Raw genomic sequence first — 17,871 nt, 5'->3', positions numbered from 1 at the left:
AACCATCCATTTACTGTCATCTCTTTCAGTGCATATCTGATGCAACGATTTTGTATTTATCTTATTTATTTTTAATATCTTGCTTCCTACATTTGGTGACGCAAAATTTTCTAATTATGATTAAAATTGAAACGTTCAAGAAAAATATATGTCTGTATGATGGGAAAGGGAGATACAAAAATAATAATTGGTAATAATTTCTTCAACTTTAATACAGTATCTGACAACGTCAAACATTATTTGTTTCATTGAATACTTCGCATGTATTCTGTAGGATATATTTATCGACTTTTCTACCGTTTCCTGAAGCACATCGTATTTAAATATTTTTTGAATTCAATAAAGCAATGAAAGCAATTAATAAAATTATCTTGCAAGAGATTCTTAGATCATAATTTGTCGTATTGTTAATGAAGCAACGAAGATTCTTTTAAAAAATCCTAAAAGCATTAGGATTATTAAGACTTTCTTCAATTACTTACTCCCATTATCTATCTTCCTCGAATATCCGGGTCTCGATAGCTAATAGTAAAGCGCTTAGAGAATCATCATAAATATATCAGCCACATACGATAACCGTAGTTTACTCGGATAACCGAATCGAAGGGGCACATGCGAGAGAGAAAATGGGGAGAAAGAGATATTTTTTTATGCATGTTGACAGAGTAGCTTCTATCAGTAATGGCCGAATCGTATCGGGTAGGTCAATTATTAACATCGGAAAGATAAGAAAATAATGTTAATGATTATATATTGTGAAAAAATTTTAAGAGAAAAAAGAACACTCACAGTTCAATTTTTATTCTAATCATTTATCTAATCTAATCATTTTATTCTAATCAATTTAGCATTGAGTATAATATTGAGTAAAACAATTTATTTAATGGCAGTTATTTAGCTCTATAGAAGATATTATATCATGATATATATTAATTTAAATGCTTATTTGGTGTTTAAATTTTAACATAGCTTTAATTCAAAAATTGACAGATGAGTTAAGAGTAACAGCAAAGAAATTGTTTGATATTGTGTATTATTTATTTCAAATACAGTAGTACTAACATCTTATACAATTTTAACTTTATAACTTTTACCTTATAGGGAATTATATTCTATTTTAACGGTTTACCGTTGCATCATATGTATATGTTTTCTTTACATAAATGATTTTCCATTATTGCGTAGCAAAATAATCAGAAACTTATGTAAGAGTATTAGGTATATGTATCAAAAAAGTTATTTGATTTAAATACAAGGTGTATTTTTACGTATAACAAGGAAATTATGAAAAGTAAATCATTCTCGTATCTAGTCACAGGAAACTGAGCGCATAGTGTAATACGACTCGTTTTTGTATGTTGTAAGCTTTATTGGCAATTAACTCTAGCGGATGTAATAAATAGTAGAGAAATATAAATATGTATGTTCTCTTGCGAATTCAGTACCATTTAAAATACAAAATGCAATTTTGCCAGAATCTAAAAAGTATTTCTCGTATATTTCCTCGTGCTACATATTACTAAATACACTTGTATGTAGAAGAACAGAAAGCAAAATACATTCTCGAAAAGTGTAGACATTCTCTAGTATATTTTACGGAGTATGTACGTACTTTAACTTCTCTTATAACGCTCCAATTCCACATTCAAGTGGCAAAAAGAAAGAAAGAAAAAATATGTATGCAACTTTTTAACGCATAAAAGAGGTTATACTCGAATCTACGAAGACATTAACATCACGATGCAAAGAAATGAGTGATAGCATAATCCTGCAAAGCTACGTGATACACGATACTAGGAGTGAAAGAAAAGAAACCACACAGCATGGACTTCGTTCGTGATAAATCTGATTATTTCAATTAAAAGTATAATTAAAAAGATTGCTATTATTCTACTTCCTGGAATATTTCGTGCTATTGCATTAGCTCGAATCTAAGAACATGCCACATATTCTTCTTCTTTCATATAGGAAAGACCTAGGACAGTGTCGGTTAGAATGCTCTACCCGCCAACCAATCCGTTAATAATGTATGTACATACATTCGTTGTATAAAATATCGTTCACCTAATTAACTCTTTCGCTCGAATACGACGCGTATTATAACGCAAATTATTAAGGCATCCCGTTTGCCATGGAGTTTATTCAACTATTATACGTATGAACTTCTTTCCGAAATTATTTATTACGAACTGGAATGCGGTGAAATTTTGCTCATGTTTAAACTCGTTGATAGCGAGACGAAGCAATATTGATTAAAAACAGAGTGTGCATATAAGTTAGCTAGTATTAACGTTAAATTTTTGTACGCTTTGCTGTTGATAAGAGTTGTAGAAATATCGTACGTAACCTTGGTTTGCCTTGAGTGTTTACGGTTGTTGAACTCGTGGAAGTAGATATTGTAATTACGAATGATTAATTCGATACAAACGTGTCTCTTTCTGTAATACTTCTTTTCCGTATGTTTTAATGCTACTAATCTTTATGAAGCTAAATATTTTCATGTCATTTGTATACATGTATGTATATAGTTACAGATTATCCTATGTAATTAGATCAAGTCATACTTCTAAAACGATAAAAGATAGGGAATTTCCCATGAAGCAACGTGAATTTTGATGGATTTTTCTTTGTAAGAAGATATTAAGTTCTACTAACAAATTCAGTCATTGATAGCTTATTAATTCAGATACTACTTTGCTAAATTAAAATTAATACACCCATATATTTTTTGAACTGTGTAATCGTTTCAAGATACATAAGTACTTTAACATTTTTTTATAAAGAATGAGGAAATGTATCAGTGCATTAAAAAATATGTAGTTGCATTTAAAGAAATACAAGCGACCTACAAATTGTTGAAACGTATCCATTTCCAAAGCAGACATATTCGAATCCATTGTTTTGATTTTCGTGTTGGCTAGTAAAATCTTGTTTTATCTTCTACTGATTTAAAACTATAACTTTGTCTACTTCCTTGAAACATTCTATAGTATCTATTTATTTACATATGTACTTCTATTTGTTCATTTTACGCATTACTTGACTTTAACGAATACTTTTTGCATAATGTACGTGAGCATGTTCCTTGAAATATAGTTCTCTGAAGCATTCTCACCAAAACTCTTTCGAACACAGTATAGTGAGCATATATAACATGTCTTTGCCAGTTTCGAAAATTTATTATTCCGTCCGGAACACACGAAAGAAGCACGTGAAGTCTCGTTAGTAAATACTGTAGCGTGCTCGTAAAAAATGCTCATTTTTTAGTTTAATCTTAATATATGCATATATTATAGAGTAATAAACCGCATATTCTTTAGAATCTTATCGTTAGTTTCTTTCGTACTGAGTAGTAAGGGATGTGTTATATACTTGGTATTTCCGGAGGGAAATTTAGAAACACATATGTACTTATACATAACAGTAGCAGTTGCTGAAGTTTCTGACCGGGAACCTTTCTGAAAAACTGAACGTCTTGCGTTAGTTTAGATAAAGCTCCACACATAGTAGAAGACGGCGTAGTAAGAACACGTGGAGAGCGATCACGTCACTTAGGGTGCTATTGATTGGAAAATTACATTTTTAACGACAATCAATCAGCACGCATCCTGAATATACAAAGCAAGGTTCGGACTCTCCCAGTAAAAGACATAAGCAGACATTTTCCAACTCTCGAAGAGTAAACATCAAACACAGAAATTCTCCAACATTCATTAGTAGATATCATTCAAACACAAGAGATGCCCTTAACATACTTAAATGGTGTAAATACACAGTAATACACATTCACAGTAATACATTCAAACAATGTATTAGTCATTCAAGTTCATTAACGCATTGTTTATATTTATATGTCGCTCATGTAGAGATTGAAAAATCACCGGAGAGAGGAATGGTCATATATTTGTTACAAGTAACATTTGTGATAAGATCTGAAAATGAAGGAAGGAATGAAGTTTGTGAAATAATTTATTGACGAACATGTTTGCTAATCTAACCCTTAAGTATAATTTGCGCTGTATAAAAATTATTTGTTACTGTTTCTTTGTAAAATATTATGCAAAATATGATACGAAGCAATTGCAGAAATAGAACTAATGTTGTTCTTACCACAAAATTTCTTTACATTCTATAAACGATCAAATTTGCAAAGAAATATCATATAAATAGAAATGTTCAACTAAATAGTTAATCTTGAATTTTATTTATAGAAATCAAACTATGTAATATTTTGATGTGGATGAAAATTAATTCCCTCAAAAGTCGATTATTGTTCTTTTTTATTCTGTCTTTTGATATCAAATTCGTTCTCTATCTGCGTAATAAAATTCCTAAAAATAACAGAAACGAAAGAAACATACAGGTGAGTGTCAATAGAATTCGATTGAATACAGTTAATTATGTGAAAAAGGAAACGCAGTACCCCGTCGATATTATCGTGGCTAAAGATAGTGTTATCAGTAGTTCCATGTTTGAACATAAAAGCTTTTCTCAACAACCGCTTAATTATTCTTAAATATAACTCCATCTTTGTAAACTTCACACATTTTAATATAGAAATTTATTTTATTGCTGTTTGTATAACAATTACACAATAGTAAAGTTTACAATTATCTTTAGTATCTCGCCTACAGTACCTATTACATTTATATAGAAAATTATAGAAATACAAACAAGCAATTATGTATAATTGTATTTAATTAATATTCATACGGTATGTTTCATTATATTATCTTATTTTTTGTGCATTATGATTACTCTCTCTTTCCTTTGACATTATTTTTTCTAAATTATTGATTTTATAGCTATTATAATACAAATTTATATTGCAAATAAATATAAATAAATTTATGAATGAAAGACAGATATTCTATAGAATTGGAATATAATTTAATATAAAGACATTTTTGTCAAAATTCCTAAAATATTTTAAATACATAACAATCTATGAACGATGCTATAGTAGCTGTATGATTTGATTTTGTAACGCTAACTACATGTATATATCCATATGTATTTTAATAATTTTATTTTATTTCATCTATATAGATATTATCCTATTTCATTAATATAACATATTAGCGTTAAACGATTTATTTATTGGTATCTAAATTTCAAATTTGTTTAAAAATCGTTAATCAACAGATTGTGTACATTTGTGCAAATTTGTATTTTCGTGAGGGGCAACCAAAGCAAAAGAACATAAATAAAAATGTATTTCTTACTTACCACATTACAATATTATAATATCATGTCGCATCCCTCTTAAGTTTCTAATAAATACATAAACATGCATAATCTCCTAGCCAATTACAATCTCTTTCTTTGTAAGCAAACAAACTTCTGCTTATAAAGGATTAACGATACTTATGAAACTATTTTTATTAATATTTAATATTTATTATGATATAATACACATAAAATTAATGGGTTGCATTCTGTTATCAAATATTTCCGACACTAGATATCTGATTAGACGTGCGTCCGAATTAAAATTATGAATTCTTCGAATATTCTATGCAAAGTAATCACGAGTGACGACTGGATCGAATTACGTATAAGTAACTAAGTATTTTTGTCGTTTTATACATGCAATAGGAGTTCCTTGATGGTTGCGTCACTGCGTAGATTTGTGGGCTCATTGTGCGTGCATGCGTGCACGCATCCTGTTCTCGTTGCAAGAGTACACAATATATTTACGGTGAAACGCTTTCATGAGTCGCAAATCGGTCTTAGGAAAAAATTCGAAGTCGTGAGACATCTTTTCAAAACGTACATCAATGCAGCAGGTCTTTGTTTAGAAATTAAATAGAATTTCACTTGGAAAATAACCTGTTTGATGTCTTCTATCACAATAGCTAATATTGGTTCAAGAATCGTTTTTTCCTTTTAAGTTTTTAGATCTCCCATGAGATTCTGATGTTAGTACTTTCTTATGTACATTATTCAATATAATGCATTGTATGTCAATCTGCTGTTTAAGATACATGAGAAAAATATCGATTATACGATATAACAGAAATTATAACAAGGAATTATGAGAAACTGTATACAGTGTAAGGTATACAGAAGAAAATAAGAAAATATACAAAATACAATATATTTAAGGTTCTATATATGTTTATAACTTCACACTTTATGAGATAAATTATATTTACCAAATTTTTTATAATGAATATCAAATAACAAAACTAATATTTAAAAATGATTTAAAAGGCTTAATAAAAATAAAAAAGAAAAATGGACGATAAAAGGAAATCTTTTTTTTTACTGATTTTGCCACGTGGACTGAGTAAAGCCCTATACACTGCACGATATCTAAACTGACAAGGGTAACATTGAGAATTATTAGTTTATTGGAATCTCCAGATGGTGTACCCTTTGTGTGCTTATCCACCACATCTTATACACTATACTCAATCTTCACTCAAGCAACTCACGCTATATTTTTGGTGACGACATGCACGAAGATTATCACTATTATTGTTTTTTCTAGATTCATTTGCTTTGAATTTTGGTTAGTTGATTTTTATTTTTTAATTGTTACTATAATAAAATTAAACAATAGTTTATGAACTATGCTGGTTTCATCTCGTAGAACTGTAACTATCATATCGATAATGATTTTCCAAATATACATGTAATCCTCAAATAGTATTATTGAATTATAGATGATTATCATAATTTACATTAGAGTATGGAAATGTAGGATATTGAATTTGATTTTGTATCTTACATTCTCTGTGGTAGAGATCAATACTAATATATTAGTTTAATTAAAAATTCAAAAATTAAGTAATCTAACCCTAAATTATTATGGTCTCCAATGATTCAACCTTAACTGGTATCATACCAGTTAAGAGATAATATAAATAGATGTTGTTAATATATTTCATTATAACTTACCAACTGATAACCAAAAGTACTATAGCTGATACATTTTTGAAGACAGTCGAAAGTAGGGCCAGGATACTTGAAGATACAAGAAATAAATTACATTAATTACATTACTTACATTAATTTATGGTAGTATACTAATAATGTAAATAAACCAGAAATGAATAGTATACCATTAAATTGAGTAAGTTCAATTAGAAATTGAGTAGTTCAATTGAGGAAGTTCAATTTATAATTTAATCTTACAATTCCTCCATTTAATATGAAAAGCTAGAAACTAATAATTGCTATAAACAGATCTCTTTTTAACAATATAATAATATAATATTAAAATATAGTGGTATAATAGTGAATAGACAAAACAGTATATAAAAAATATAGGTCTTAAGCTATATGAGAATATAGAGAATTAATTAGTCTATCTTTATTAATAGGTTCTATTATCTCGTGATACAGTGACATAGGTATCTCTTCAAGTGCTGTAATATAATGTAACGCGCTACCCTAACGTACGATAATGAGATACTGCAACGTGTTACGCCGTAGTGCATATTATGTAACGCAAAACACACGGTGCATCATATCATCTAACATACATCTTATATATCCAAGCACATAATTACGTCTTGAGTTATTAGAATTCCTACTTCTTCTCTTATAATATATGTAAATGCTCGTCGAATAATATTTTATCAATCATTAATTTCTACGCTTCTTTAAATTTTACACTATCATTGAAAAATTTTGCAGATATACTCTCTTTCTTAACCGGACTATTTTGGTCAAAAAATGCTGCACGTGTTTAACAAATTACCAGTTACATATTATACATATGTTATATTTAAAAACATTCGGGATCGAACCTCGTTTTCATTCATATTCCTCTTATTTACAATATATAACTACGCAATAATTATTCAGATAATTCAGTCCACTTTGTAAAAAGTTTCGGTAACGGTAAAAGTAACGTCTGACTATTCTATAATTAATATTTTTTCTTTAATCAATATCCGGAATATCAATAAAAACTGATCGTCTTTTATTTTTCTGTCGCGATATACGTTGATTTAATTATTCCACGCTGGTTGTCAAATATCATCCTTTTCAATTATCAAAGTAACTCAATAAAGATAATCCAAACTTCGTATAATATAAAAATATCTTGCATCATCACAAAAAAATTTAAGAAGAATAGGATAGTTAACCGTGGGAGTTATGTTTCAGCTCGGCCGCTGCCTATCCATCAAGCAACAAGCCCTAACAAAGCAATGCTATTATGTGTTAACGTCATTGTCTTCTAACTGGATGTCATCAACTAAACCAATGTTTTACTCTTATCAATACAAACTATAAATACTCTAGGAAATAGCTCATTTCAATCAGAATGAGGATATTACAAGGATAGTACAACGATTTCAAAGTAGTATGTAAACAGTACATATTAGTATTTTGAATCATAACCCGCTAGAGGATTCATTGCTTATATAATATTTTTTGTTTAGAATGGTTTCTGAAATATGCTGAAGAAGTTGATCGGTTTATTGCCAGATCATTGTATATAGTGTGTTTATTTTGTAACAGTCACTACGCTTTTTCAATCAGTAATCTAACAAATATATATTATAATCAACAATAAATCAAAATACTATAATACCATCAAATTTGTTCAATGGGGAGTCAAATATGTATGGCTTCTTTTAGATAATATCAGGCTAATTTCACGGATGCCTCATTTAGTCGCTTTCTTTGAATAAGCTGCTTAGAAGATCATTTGAAAATATAAGGTTCCTTAAGGTTTCTTATCTCTCTCTGTCTCTCTCAATGCATTTGATATCTTATAAGTTCATATGTGACTTACGTCTTAGTAAGGAGTTTTATTATATTTCAAAATGCCTTCCTCGTCAAAGTACTCTAAAAGAAACATAAGACATTGCTAAATTTATAACGATGCAACCTACAATACTGGATAAAAGAATTGCGTGCTACCATTTAAAAAGTAAAGGCGAGCCTGAGTTTTTATTAAAGGAAAAGTACTGACTAATTTTTGTTTATAACATCTACTTCAAAATCTTGACAATTGCAAACGCTCTTTATACTTTTAATAAATGCATGCGAAGGCTAGAGGGAAGACATGATAAATCAAATTTCCCATTTTCGACAGAGACGCAGTTTTAAAATTTAATATCAATCCTATGTCATCAAAATTGATTTTCTATTTAATTTTGGAGCTAAACGTGTGTTTATAATCCCCTTAAAAATGTTTAAAACATTGTTTATTTTTAGTTTAGCTTCTAAAAAACATCATCCACTTATCTATTTTTAAAAAAACTTTCCCTTTTGAACGTCACACGTTGTTTTCATTTTGAATTATGTCATACTAAAATATTGTGTAATGACCGCATTTTTCTATGCGAAATTTTATTTCTTTGAACGCTGAAGTAGAAGCTTAGATAAATATTGGCTTCAAATATCTACTAAATATCATAATGAGTACTGTGCTCTCGATATTTTATATATCTTTCTGTATTATCATTTTTCTATGTTTTTCTCTTCTGTTCTTCATATATCGTACCATGCTTTTCACGGTGTCGCAGAATCTTTTATATAAGGATACCGAAGCGAAGTGAAGGAATCGATACGTTGATCGTAACTCTCTTGACTTTTCAAGACACGTGCACCCTTAAGTGCGCCGTTTGGGCCACCACGAAAATGTTGCACCTTTCACCGTGTATGTACTCGGCGTAGAAGGGCATCAAAGCCGGCCGACAAAAGCAGCGGTTGGTGCATTTCGCACGAGTTGCTGCGACTTTCGATGGTCGGCCTCGATCGTAAAAAGACCCGCTTCGTTTCAACCAACTTGAACTTTTTTCTTTTACAGGAGCACGTGAATCTGGTGGGAAGGGACGGAGAGAACGGGCCGGTCCTCGTCTCGGTGAAGGCCGAGACGGTTGCTGGACAGGAGCATTGGAGAGTCTTGTTGCGATTGCGAGCGGGTTCGACTCACGAATTGGTACCGGCCGCGAATCTCGGCCCGAATCCATCACCTGCGAAAATGGTCAAGGTGAAGTCTCTCATCTCTTTTTAGCAACCCGCTCCTTAGCGAAACTCGGAATTTCGAATACCCCTTTTGGTCTAATGCTTTCACCGAGCGCGAATTTCTCCTTTTAGAGTATTTACCATTATACAGAGTTTCCCTACGCTTGTTAGAATCTATCGAGCAGATAAATTGCACTATTTACCCTTTCGTGATTAGGAGCCTGTGATGGAAGGTCAAGTAACCGAGAGAAATGCTGACAGTAAGCGATTATTATGAGTAATAAGATAGATATTGTTTTAACATTCTACATAATATATTTTTAAAAAGTATGTATAAAATGCGTAGGAAATTATTAATGAACATATCGGAATATCTTTGAAAATTGCAAATAAACTTTGTAATAAAAATTTATAAAGATTATAACAAAAGTGATAAGATGAGATTTAAGGAAACTCATTTTGCATATCGATATCGAAACAAGTGAGTTTTCAGGTCGAATAAATTTGTAACATTCATTTTTTACGAATAAAGAAGGACAATAATTATGTATGACAGAATTTCTAATACATATAATTTATTAATCACATGAACGTACAAATAAAAAAAATATTAAGCATGCTTTTACATTACTCTGTATGATAAATATATATCATTTGCAATTATCAAATTATCAATTATCAATTGCAAGCTGTTTAATCTGAAAAATTTTTATCAACAGCAAAAAGAAATTTGCATTATTTAATTTTTCGAACACAATGCTTTTGTTTTTATCTGTGAGGATAATCAGATACTAATTCGACAGCAGTGTGTCTGGCATTTTCTTTTCTCATGATTATGTACTTGGACTAGTGCCAGTTCCAAAGAAAATAAGGAATTGAAATTAGAGGTATTTTAAAACTGTTTTATAAATTGATCATGGAAAATTTCAGACAGGGGTTTATGGGTTTTAAACTTTCAAACAGTTGTTGTTTTGAAAATCGTTAAAACTGAAACAGAAGCTGACGCATCCAGACAGTAAATTCACTTTGAGAATTGACGCAATCAGAAAAGTATGAAAAGCTGAAAGAAACTTTATTATTGTAATAACACATATATATATATAAATTTATATTATTATTTATTGTCACATCAATAATGCAACAGGTCTTGTATATATATATATATATATGTATTATATATTATATATATATTATATATATATATTAAGATATATATATATATATCTTAATAAACATTTTGAAAGTAGATTTTCATATAGTAATGGAAAGATTGTTTAATGCAGTATAATAATGTTTCTTATGAATTTTAAAAATCTCTTTTCTTTTTTACGATAGAAATTGTTTATAAATGTTTCAATAGTTTACTGCAAGAACTTGATTCGAATCTGCGTTTTAATTGTAGGCTTCTAATTGTCCTTAATTTGAACCCATAAAGTAGCAATTCCAGTCTCTGCTTCCTGGTATTTGCAACAATCGTCGAGATTTGCAAGGCTGTATGTTACATTATGCAAATATGTACATATATGTACATATTTTATGCATATCGCTTGAAAAATGTTACTGTTTATAATTTTGTTGCTTATTTTCAATTCAAATGATTTTTCATAAATTTACATTTCATATGAGCAAGTGTTGCGAAAGCTTCTTTCGTTTTGAAAAAAGAAGTAACACTCAAGTTGTGAATTCAATGTTATTTGCTTGTAATTTTAATAAAAGTTGGTTGGGAAAATAAATATGTTAGGTACCCATTTTTGTTTGATTTTTTAATACAAAAAAATTTTAATTTAGTTTTGTTTAATCTTTTTAATATAAAAATATCTCTAACATATTAAATATTATTATATCGGTGATTTATTAATCAATGTTTACTATATTAATTTCTAGATGATCTATATTTTCATTAGATTAAAATTAACTTTTCGATTTTACATAGATACTTTATAAATTCCATTTCAATTAAACAGATTTAAATAGAGAATCCGTTAATTTTATATTATTTATTTTTAGATTTCCAATTTTTTGCAAGTTACTATATCATTTCTATTAATAACATATGCAAAGGTTTAAAATTCTATCTGTTAACTATTTCACGCCAATGCATAGGACTGGAATGCACAGCAGATAAGTCTTGAATAAAACGGTTTAATACTATCAACGATTTTGCTTAAAACTGTCATGGTCAATAAAAGAGAACCAGATGCTAACTTTTAATCATAAGCTGAATCATTGCCACATGTATCACATGAAAAGTCCGGTACAAATTATTTTTTATTTTTCTTTCGAACTTTCTCTTGAAATTACTTAAAGTTTCAAGATATAATGTTAACAGATTTATTTATAATTCCATGCGAAGAAATGATTGCAAATATGTACATTCCCAAAGTAAAAGAAAAAGACCGTAATCTATCAGCACGGTGGAGCATGACGTAGTTTCTTTTTACAGGCGATCAACGAATCCCTGAACGTGAGCACGCTGATGCCGGTTGTCTGTTCCGGTGCTGGTACACTGATAGCACGGTATGACGAACATGCCTTGGTATCGAGGTTTAAATTCGGTGTTCTTCACCAACGTGCCGGCCAAGTTACCGAAGAACAACTCTTTGGAAATAGACAAATTACACCAGCTTTCCAAGAGTTTCTTGACTTATTGGGTCAGAAAATCGACTTGAAAGATCACAAAGGGTTGGTAGCATTTGTTACAAGATATTTGATTAAAAATATTTTCAAAAATAGCATAACACACAAAATAATAAATACCCATACACAACCGCTCAAAAGTATCTGGACACTTGTTTATTTTCTACGTGATGTATGTCATTTATATAATTATGGATAATCCAAACTGCAACGATTTTATTCCTTATAATCATTATAGTCCTTTCTAATCATTAAATTAGTTCTTAAAGGACAATATGCAATAAGATCGGTATTTATAATTGACAAACCTTATAGAACTATTTTATTATTTAACATGCTTTTTGTCCATAGATCTTTTAATTTCTAAATTAGAAGTCAGATTAATAAGGATCTTCTAAATACCTAAACTGATACACTGTCAATGTTAATAATATCAATGATATTTAATAATTTCAATGATATTTAAATAGTAAATGCACGTAATCGTATTGTATACATTAAATAATAAAATATATTATTGTTGTGTTCTAAGAGGTATTTCAATGATTCCGTAAAAAGGTATCAAATGTTACTTCCAGTTACTAATCCATCATTAACTTCTAGACTTCGGTAAAATTCACTACTATTAAGACAAATTGATCAATGTATCCGGATACTTCTGAGCGGTAATGCATACATTGTTTAATATGAAATTATGCGATTTTATGGCTGACAAATAAAAAAAACTTATTTATTTAATATAAGAACCTATATTTTTATAAAATGTTTTATATGGTTAACACGTTTTGTGTTGCATGTGCTATCGGTAATAGACCGATTTTCAATCAGACTATTTGATATATTGACAAGGTACATAATCATAAAACATTTCGTAATATTACTAATAGATACATAATTATTATGTAAGAGGGTAGTATAGTAATCAAGCTTTAGTCGCTATGTGTACATATGTCTAGACATAGAATTTTATTTTCTTGCATTATATATTTAATAACGTCTTTTTCTATGATTTATATATGATTTATCATAAAAAATTATTATTATAAAATATTATTATTTTATCTTATTTTATTATTTTTATTATTATATTATATTATTAAATAAAATTATTATTTATTATTAATAAAGAATTATATTTATTATTATGTATTTATTAAAACGAAGATCTTAACTTAGACATATTTTTAAAAAAACCGAAATAAGACTATCTATGAATTTGATAAATTTTGTAATGTTTTATATATTTCTATTTCTACTTGTTTCGTTACTTTGCATCTTGTATATTGAGAAAGAAAAAATGTATTATTCTTAAGACATATATCGTACCCAGTTGTAAAATATATATATATAATGTATAGAATAAATGTAGACACTATTACTACAAACGCAGCCCGAATGAAAAATTGCGATACAAAATCTGTTACTGTATATAAGTTGGGTAACATTATGTAATGTTTGCATAAATAATTTTTAAAAATACATCGACACAAAAGTTTCAAAATCTTTTTTATATTTAAATAGTAATAATGCAATCCATTTTGATTTAGTTTCAAAACAAGCTCGAACAATACTTTTAAAGAAACTATATTCTACTATTAGTGTCCTAGTTACACATTGAGAGTTAACATTTCTAATAATTATCATTACGTATTTTGTTTCCCATTTAACAAATTTAGTGAATTTAATGAAATTTGGAATTAAATATCCCGTAATTTTACATCTACTGAAGAATTCACTTCACTAAAAAATATTTTCACTTTAACAAGAAATTCACTAATTAAAAATGTAATTCTGGTATAAAATTAAATATTATATATAGGTAATAATCACCATATTATATATATAGTCTAATATCAGTCCTTAATTTTATTTTTCGCCTCTTTTGAAAGCAATGACGTTACTGTATGGTCAAATATGTGTATCACTGTTTATAGATACCGCGGAGGTTTGGATACTCGACATGGACAGACCGGAGATTCCGCGGTATACGAAGTATTTCGAGGTCGAGAAGTGCTGTTTCATGTGGCTTCTCTGTTGCCATACAGTCCAGGAGACTCTCAGCAATTGCAGCGTAAAAGACACATCGGCAATGACATCGTCGCGATAATATTCCAAGAGGAGCCAACCCCTTTCAGTCCAGATATGATCGCCAGTCACTTCTTACATGCATTCATCGTGGTACAAGTCGTCGACCCCTGCACTCCTAATACAAGGTATATTCTTAGATTTGTATGAACCATGTCTATGTAGTAAGGTCGTATAAAGTCCGGGTGCGTCAGTTACGAAATCGCTATTCCTAACTTTGAACAAACATCCGGTTAAATTAGTTCGCTAAATGTTGCGTTTTCTCAGGTACAGAAGATAGGTTTTCTTTTTTATCAATTAATAAAGTATTAATCTAATAATCTAGTATTAATCAAAGTTCTAACACGTTCATATTTTAAATTTTTGTCGTGATAAATAATTTGTAGACACTCATTTGAATTCTGTATGTAGGTACAAGGTCAGTATAACGGCACGAAACGATGTTCCCTGGTTTGGTCCAGCTTTGCCAACACCAGCTGTATTTTTGCGGGGAGTCGATTTCAAGGAATTCCTTTTGACGAAATTAGTGAACGCTGAGAATGCGGCGTATAAAGCTGAGAAATTTTCAAAACTTGAGGTAATTATCACACGTTTACAAAATTATTAAGTATATTCTTAGCCATAGTAGAATAATTATGATAATATAAAAAAAATAGCTTTGATAATAGCTATAAATTATTAAATAGTGAAAATCAAACACTAATAATAGAATTTTTCAACATACAGCTAAGAACGAGGTCAGCTCTGTTAGAATCTTTAACGGAAGAATTACAAGCAAAGACTGCGGAATTTCTCGGTGGAGCGATCGGCTTAGGAGCTACCGGTATGGGGTTTGGAGGAAATTGCCCAGTAAGTCCAACAGCAAGTGATGCGTCAGGATCTGGTAGCGGTGGAAGTGGTTCTAGATTTATTGATACCGTTCGAAAGGCGCTGATATCGCGTGTTAGAAATGCCTCGACGGAGAGCGTACCACAACAATTATCGAAAAAGGGCCAGTCAGAGCCTAGTCCACCGAGCAATCGACAATCGACCACGAAAATTAGTAGCAAACGTTCGGTAGAACCTTCGAGTCCCTTAGGTTCTCCGGATTTAACCCTTAGAAGAGATTCAGAACGTGGAAGCCCTAGCTTAGGAAGTCAGGACAGTAGTTTATCCAATACAGACAATCAAGATAGTAGTTTGGCTACCTTACAACAAGATGAAGTTGATCGTAGAGAATCCACTACTTCAATTTGTGCTAGCAATGACACGACGTTGGTGGACAAAACTTCTGTATCGTCTGTTCAAAGACTGACTCACGAAAATTTACGAAAACAAGAGCGATCCGAGAAAACAGAAACAACACAGCGTGTTATTTCGGAAAGTGACGATAGCTCATTAAATAGCGAGCTGGAGCTAGACCAAGCTGTATATCCCGACAGCGATACAGGCCTCGAATCAATGAGTTCAGCTGAAACTCATGATACAGCAAGATGTACCACTAAGGATGGCGTTTTAGAAAATGAAAATTTACGAATGGAAGTCACTAGGCTTAAATGCGATAAGTTAGATTTACTGAGGCAAAATGTGGTACGTATGTAAAGATATGAAATTTTCTATGTTTTTTTTGCGATGATTTAAGTATAATTTTATTTTATAGACTTGCCAACGTGATATAAAACGTCTACGAGAAAAGGAACTTCAGTTGCAATCCGACCTTGCAGCTGCTTCAAAAGAAATTCTTCGATTGCGAGCAATGTTGAAAGAATGTTCGACGAGTATTCCATTGGATAACAATAATCAGCAAACGTCTACCGTTTAAAGATCTCCTTGAGATACGTTTAATATGCCTTTGTCGGCGAATAAAACTTCCCGTTGCAATTATTAGATTTTAATAATTAGTTAGGTGCAGTAGTTGAAAACTCTATACATCGTACTTTTTCGGAATTGCTTCTTCTAAAGAAATTTTTCCGAAGTAGTTTGCAAAGAGTTTGAAACTCGCAATTGAGAAATGCTTTATGTTATGTTGTAACATTGTGGTTGAACTTCTTTAGGTAGAAATTGATACAAACGCTGTATATTACAAAAGGACGGGTCAGTGAAGAATATTTAGAGGAAATGTTTTGCGATATAACTATAGTGATGCGTCTTTCGAAATATTAGCAATGTAGACGCTAATTGTTACTTGTAGAAATATTTGTTTGACTTTTAACAATATTATTTATCTATTAATTTATTAGTAGATGTAAGTTAATCTCTAATAGTCAATATAGATACAAATAAATGATCACACATGCACACGCAACACATAAATATCAATAGGAATGTTTAAAAAAGTAGGTACATCTTGTCATTATATAATAGATAGATTAGAATAAAAAGTAAAATGGCCTTTAGACTTAGTTTCTGAAATCAAGAGTAAATATACAGAAATTAATATAACATATTTTATCTGTAATAATTAAATGTGCATAAATCGAAATCGATATATATAATATATATGATATATGATATATATACATATATATAACATATATATATATATATGTATATATAAAGCAGCAGTTACAGTTCTCGTACCGTCTTCAAATGAGACAACTGCGTATTGTCCCATAAAACGATCTTAAGTATAAGTGTCCACACGCTTATGGGCTATAGAAATATGTGTTTTATCGATATATTCCTGACGTCTCACATTGAAACAAGGATATGTATCGCTAGTTGCAGTATTCGTCGCGGTGAATTTACCGAAACCATTACTAGTTTTTTAGTATTAGTTCAAAACAACTTTAGGAAACATGAGAACACCTCGTTAGTTAATCTTACGGCATCATTAGCCGGCTTAGAATAAGATTAGGTTTTCTAGCCGTTTTAACGGTTATAATGATTTAAATGCACCAAATTGTTTAATAACACATGATGTATCGATGTGTCAGTAACATGCGAGTAAGACACGTATCATTCATTGTTAAAATACGCAAAGTAAACTAAGTGTATTTCATTTGCTTAGTTATGCACCCTTTTCTTCATTATCTTTCACCAATGGTATTAGTATGATTTATTATTATTATTATTATTATTATTATTATTATTATTATTATTATTATTATTATTATTATTATTATTATTATTATTATTATTATTATTAATTATTATTATTATTAGTATGATTTATTATTATTATTATTATTATTATTAATTATTATTATTATTATTATTATTATTATTATTATTATT

The 17,871-nt window shown here is 29.8% G+C and overlaps 1 protein-coding gene across 8 annotated transcripts in view; it reads left to right on the top strand.

Moving 5' to 3' along the window:
* LOC117207298 (rap1 GTPase-activating protein 1) overlaps positions 1-17,635 on the top strand; it is a 251,108-nt gene extending 233,473 nt beyond the window's left edge. For all 8 annotated transcript variants that reach the window (XM_033447351.1, XM_033447354.1, XM_033447355.1 and 5 more), the window contains 6 exons: positions 9,776-9,958; positions 12,377-12,615; positions 14,505-14,783; positions 15,067-15,232; positions 15,382-16,224; positions 16,295-17,635. In XM_033447351.1, the coding sequence (XP_033303242.1) occupies positions 9,776-9,958; positions 12,377-12,615; positions 14,505-14,783; positions 15,067-15,232; positions 15,382-16,224; positions 16,295-16,456 (1,872 nt within the window). In that variant the 3' untranslated portion in view covers positions 16,457-17,635. The remainder of the gene's footprint in view (positions 1-9,775; positions 9,959-12,376; positions 12,616-14,504; positions 14,784-15,066; positions 15,233-15,381; positions 16,225-16,294) is intronic.
* Positions 17,636-17,871: the final 236 nt, after the last annotated feature.

The sequence above is a fragment of the Bombus bifarius genome, unplaced genomic scaffold (genome assembly GCF_011952205.1).
Source record: "Bombus bifarius isolate JDL3187 unplaced genomic scaffold, Bbif_JDL3187 scf7180000008026, whole genome shotgun sequence".
Classification (NCBI taxonomy): Eukaryota; Metazoa; Arthropoda; class Insecta; order Hymenoptera; family Apidae; genus Bombus; species Bombus bifarius.
This window is presented reverse-complemented; position numbering and strand designations above follow the sequence as displayed.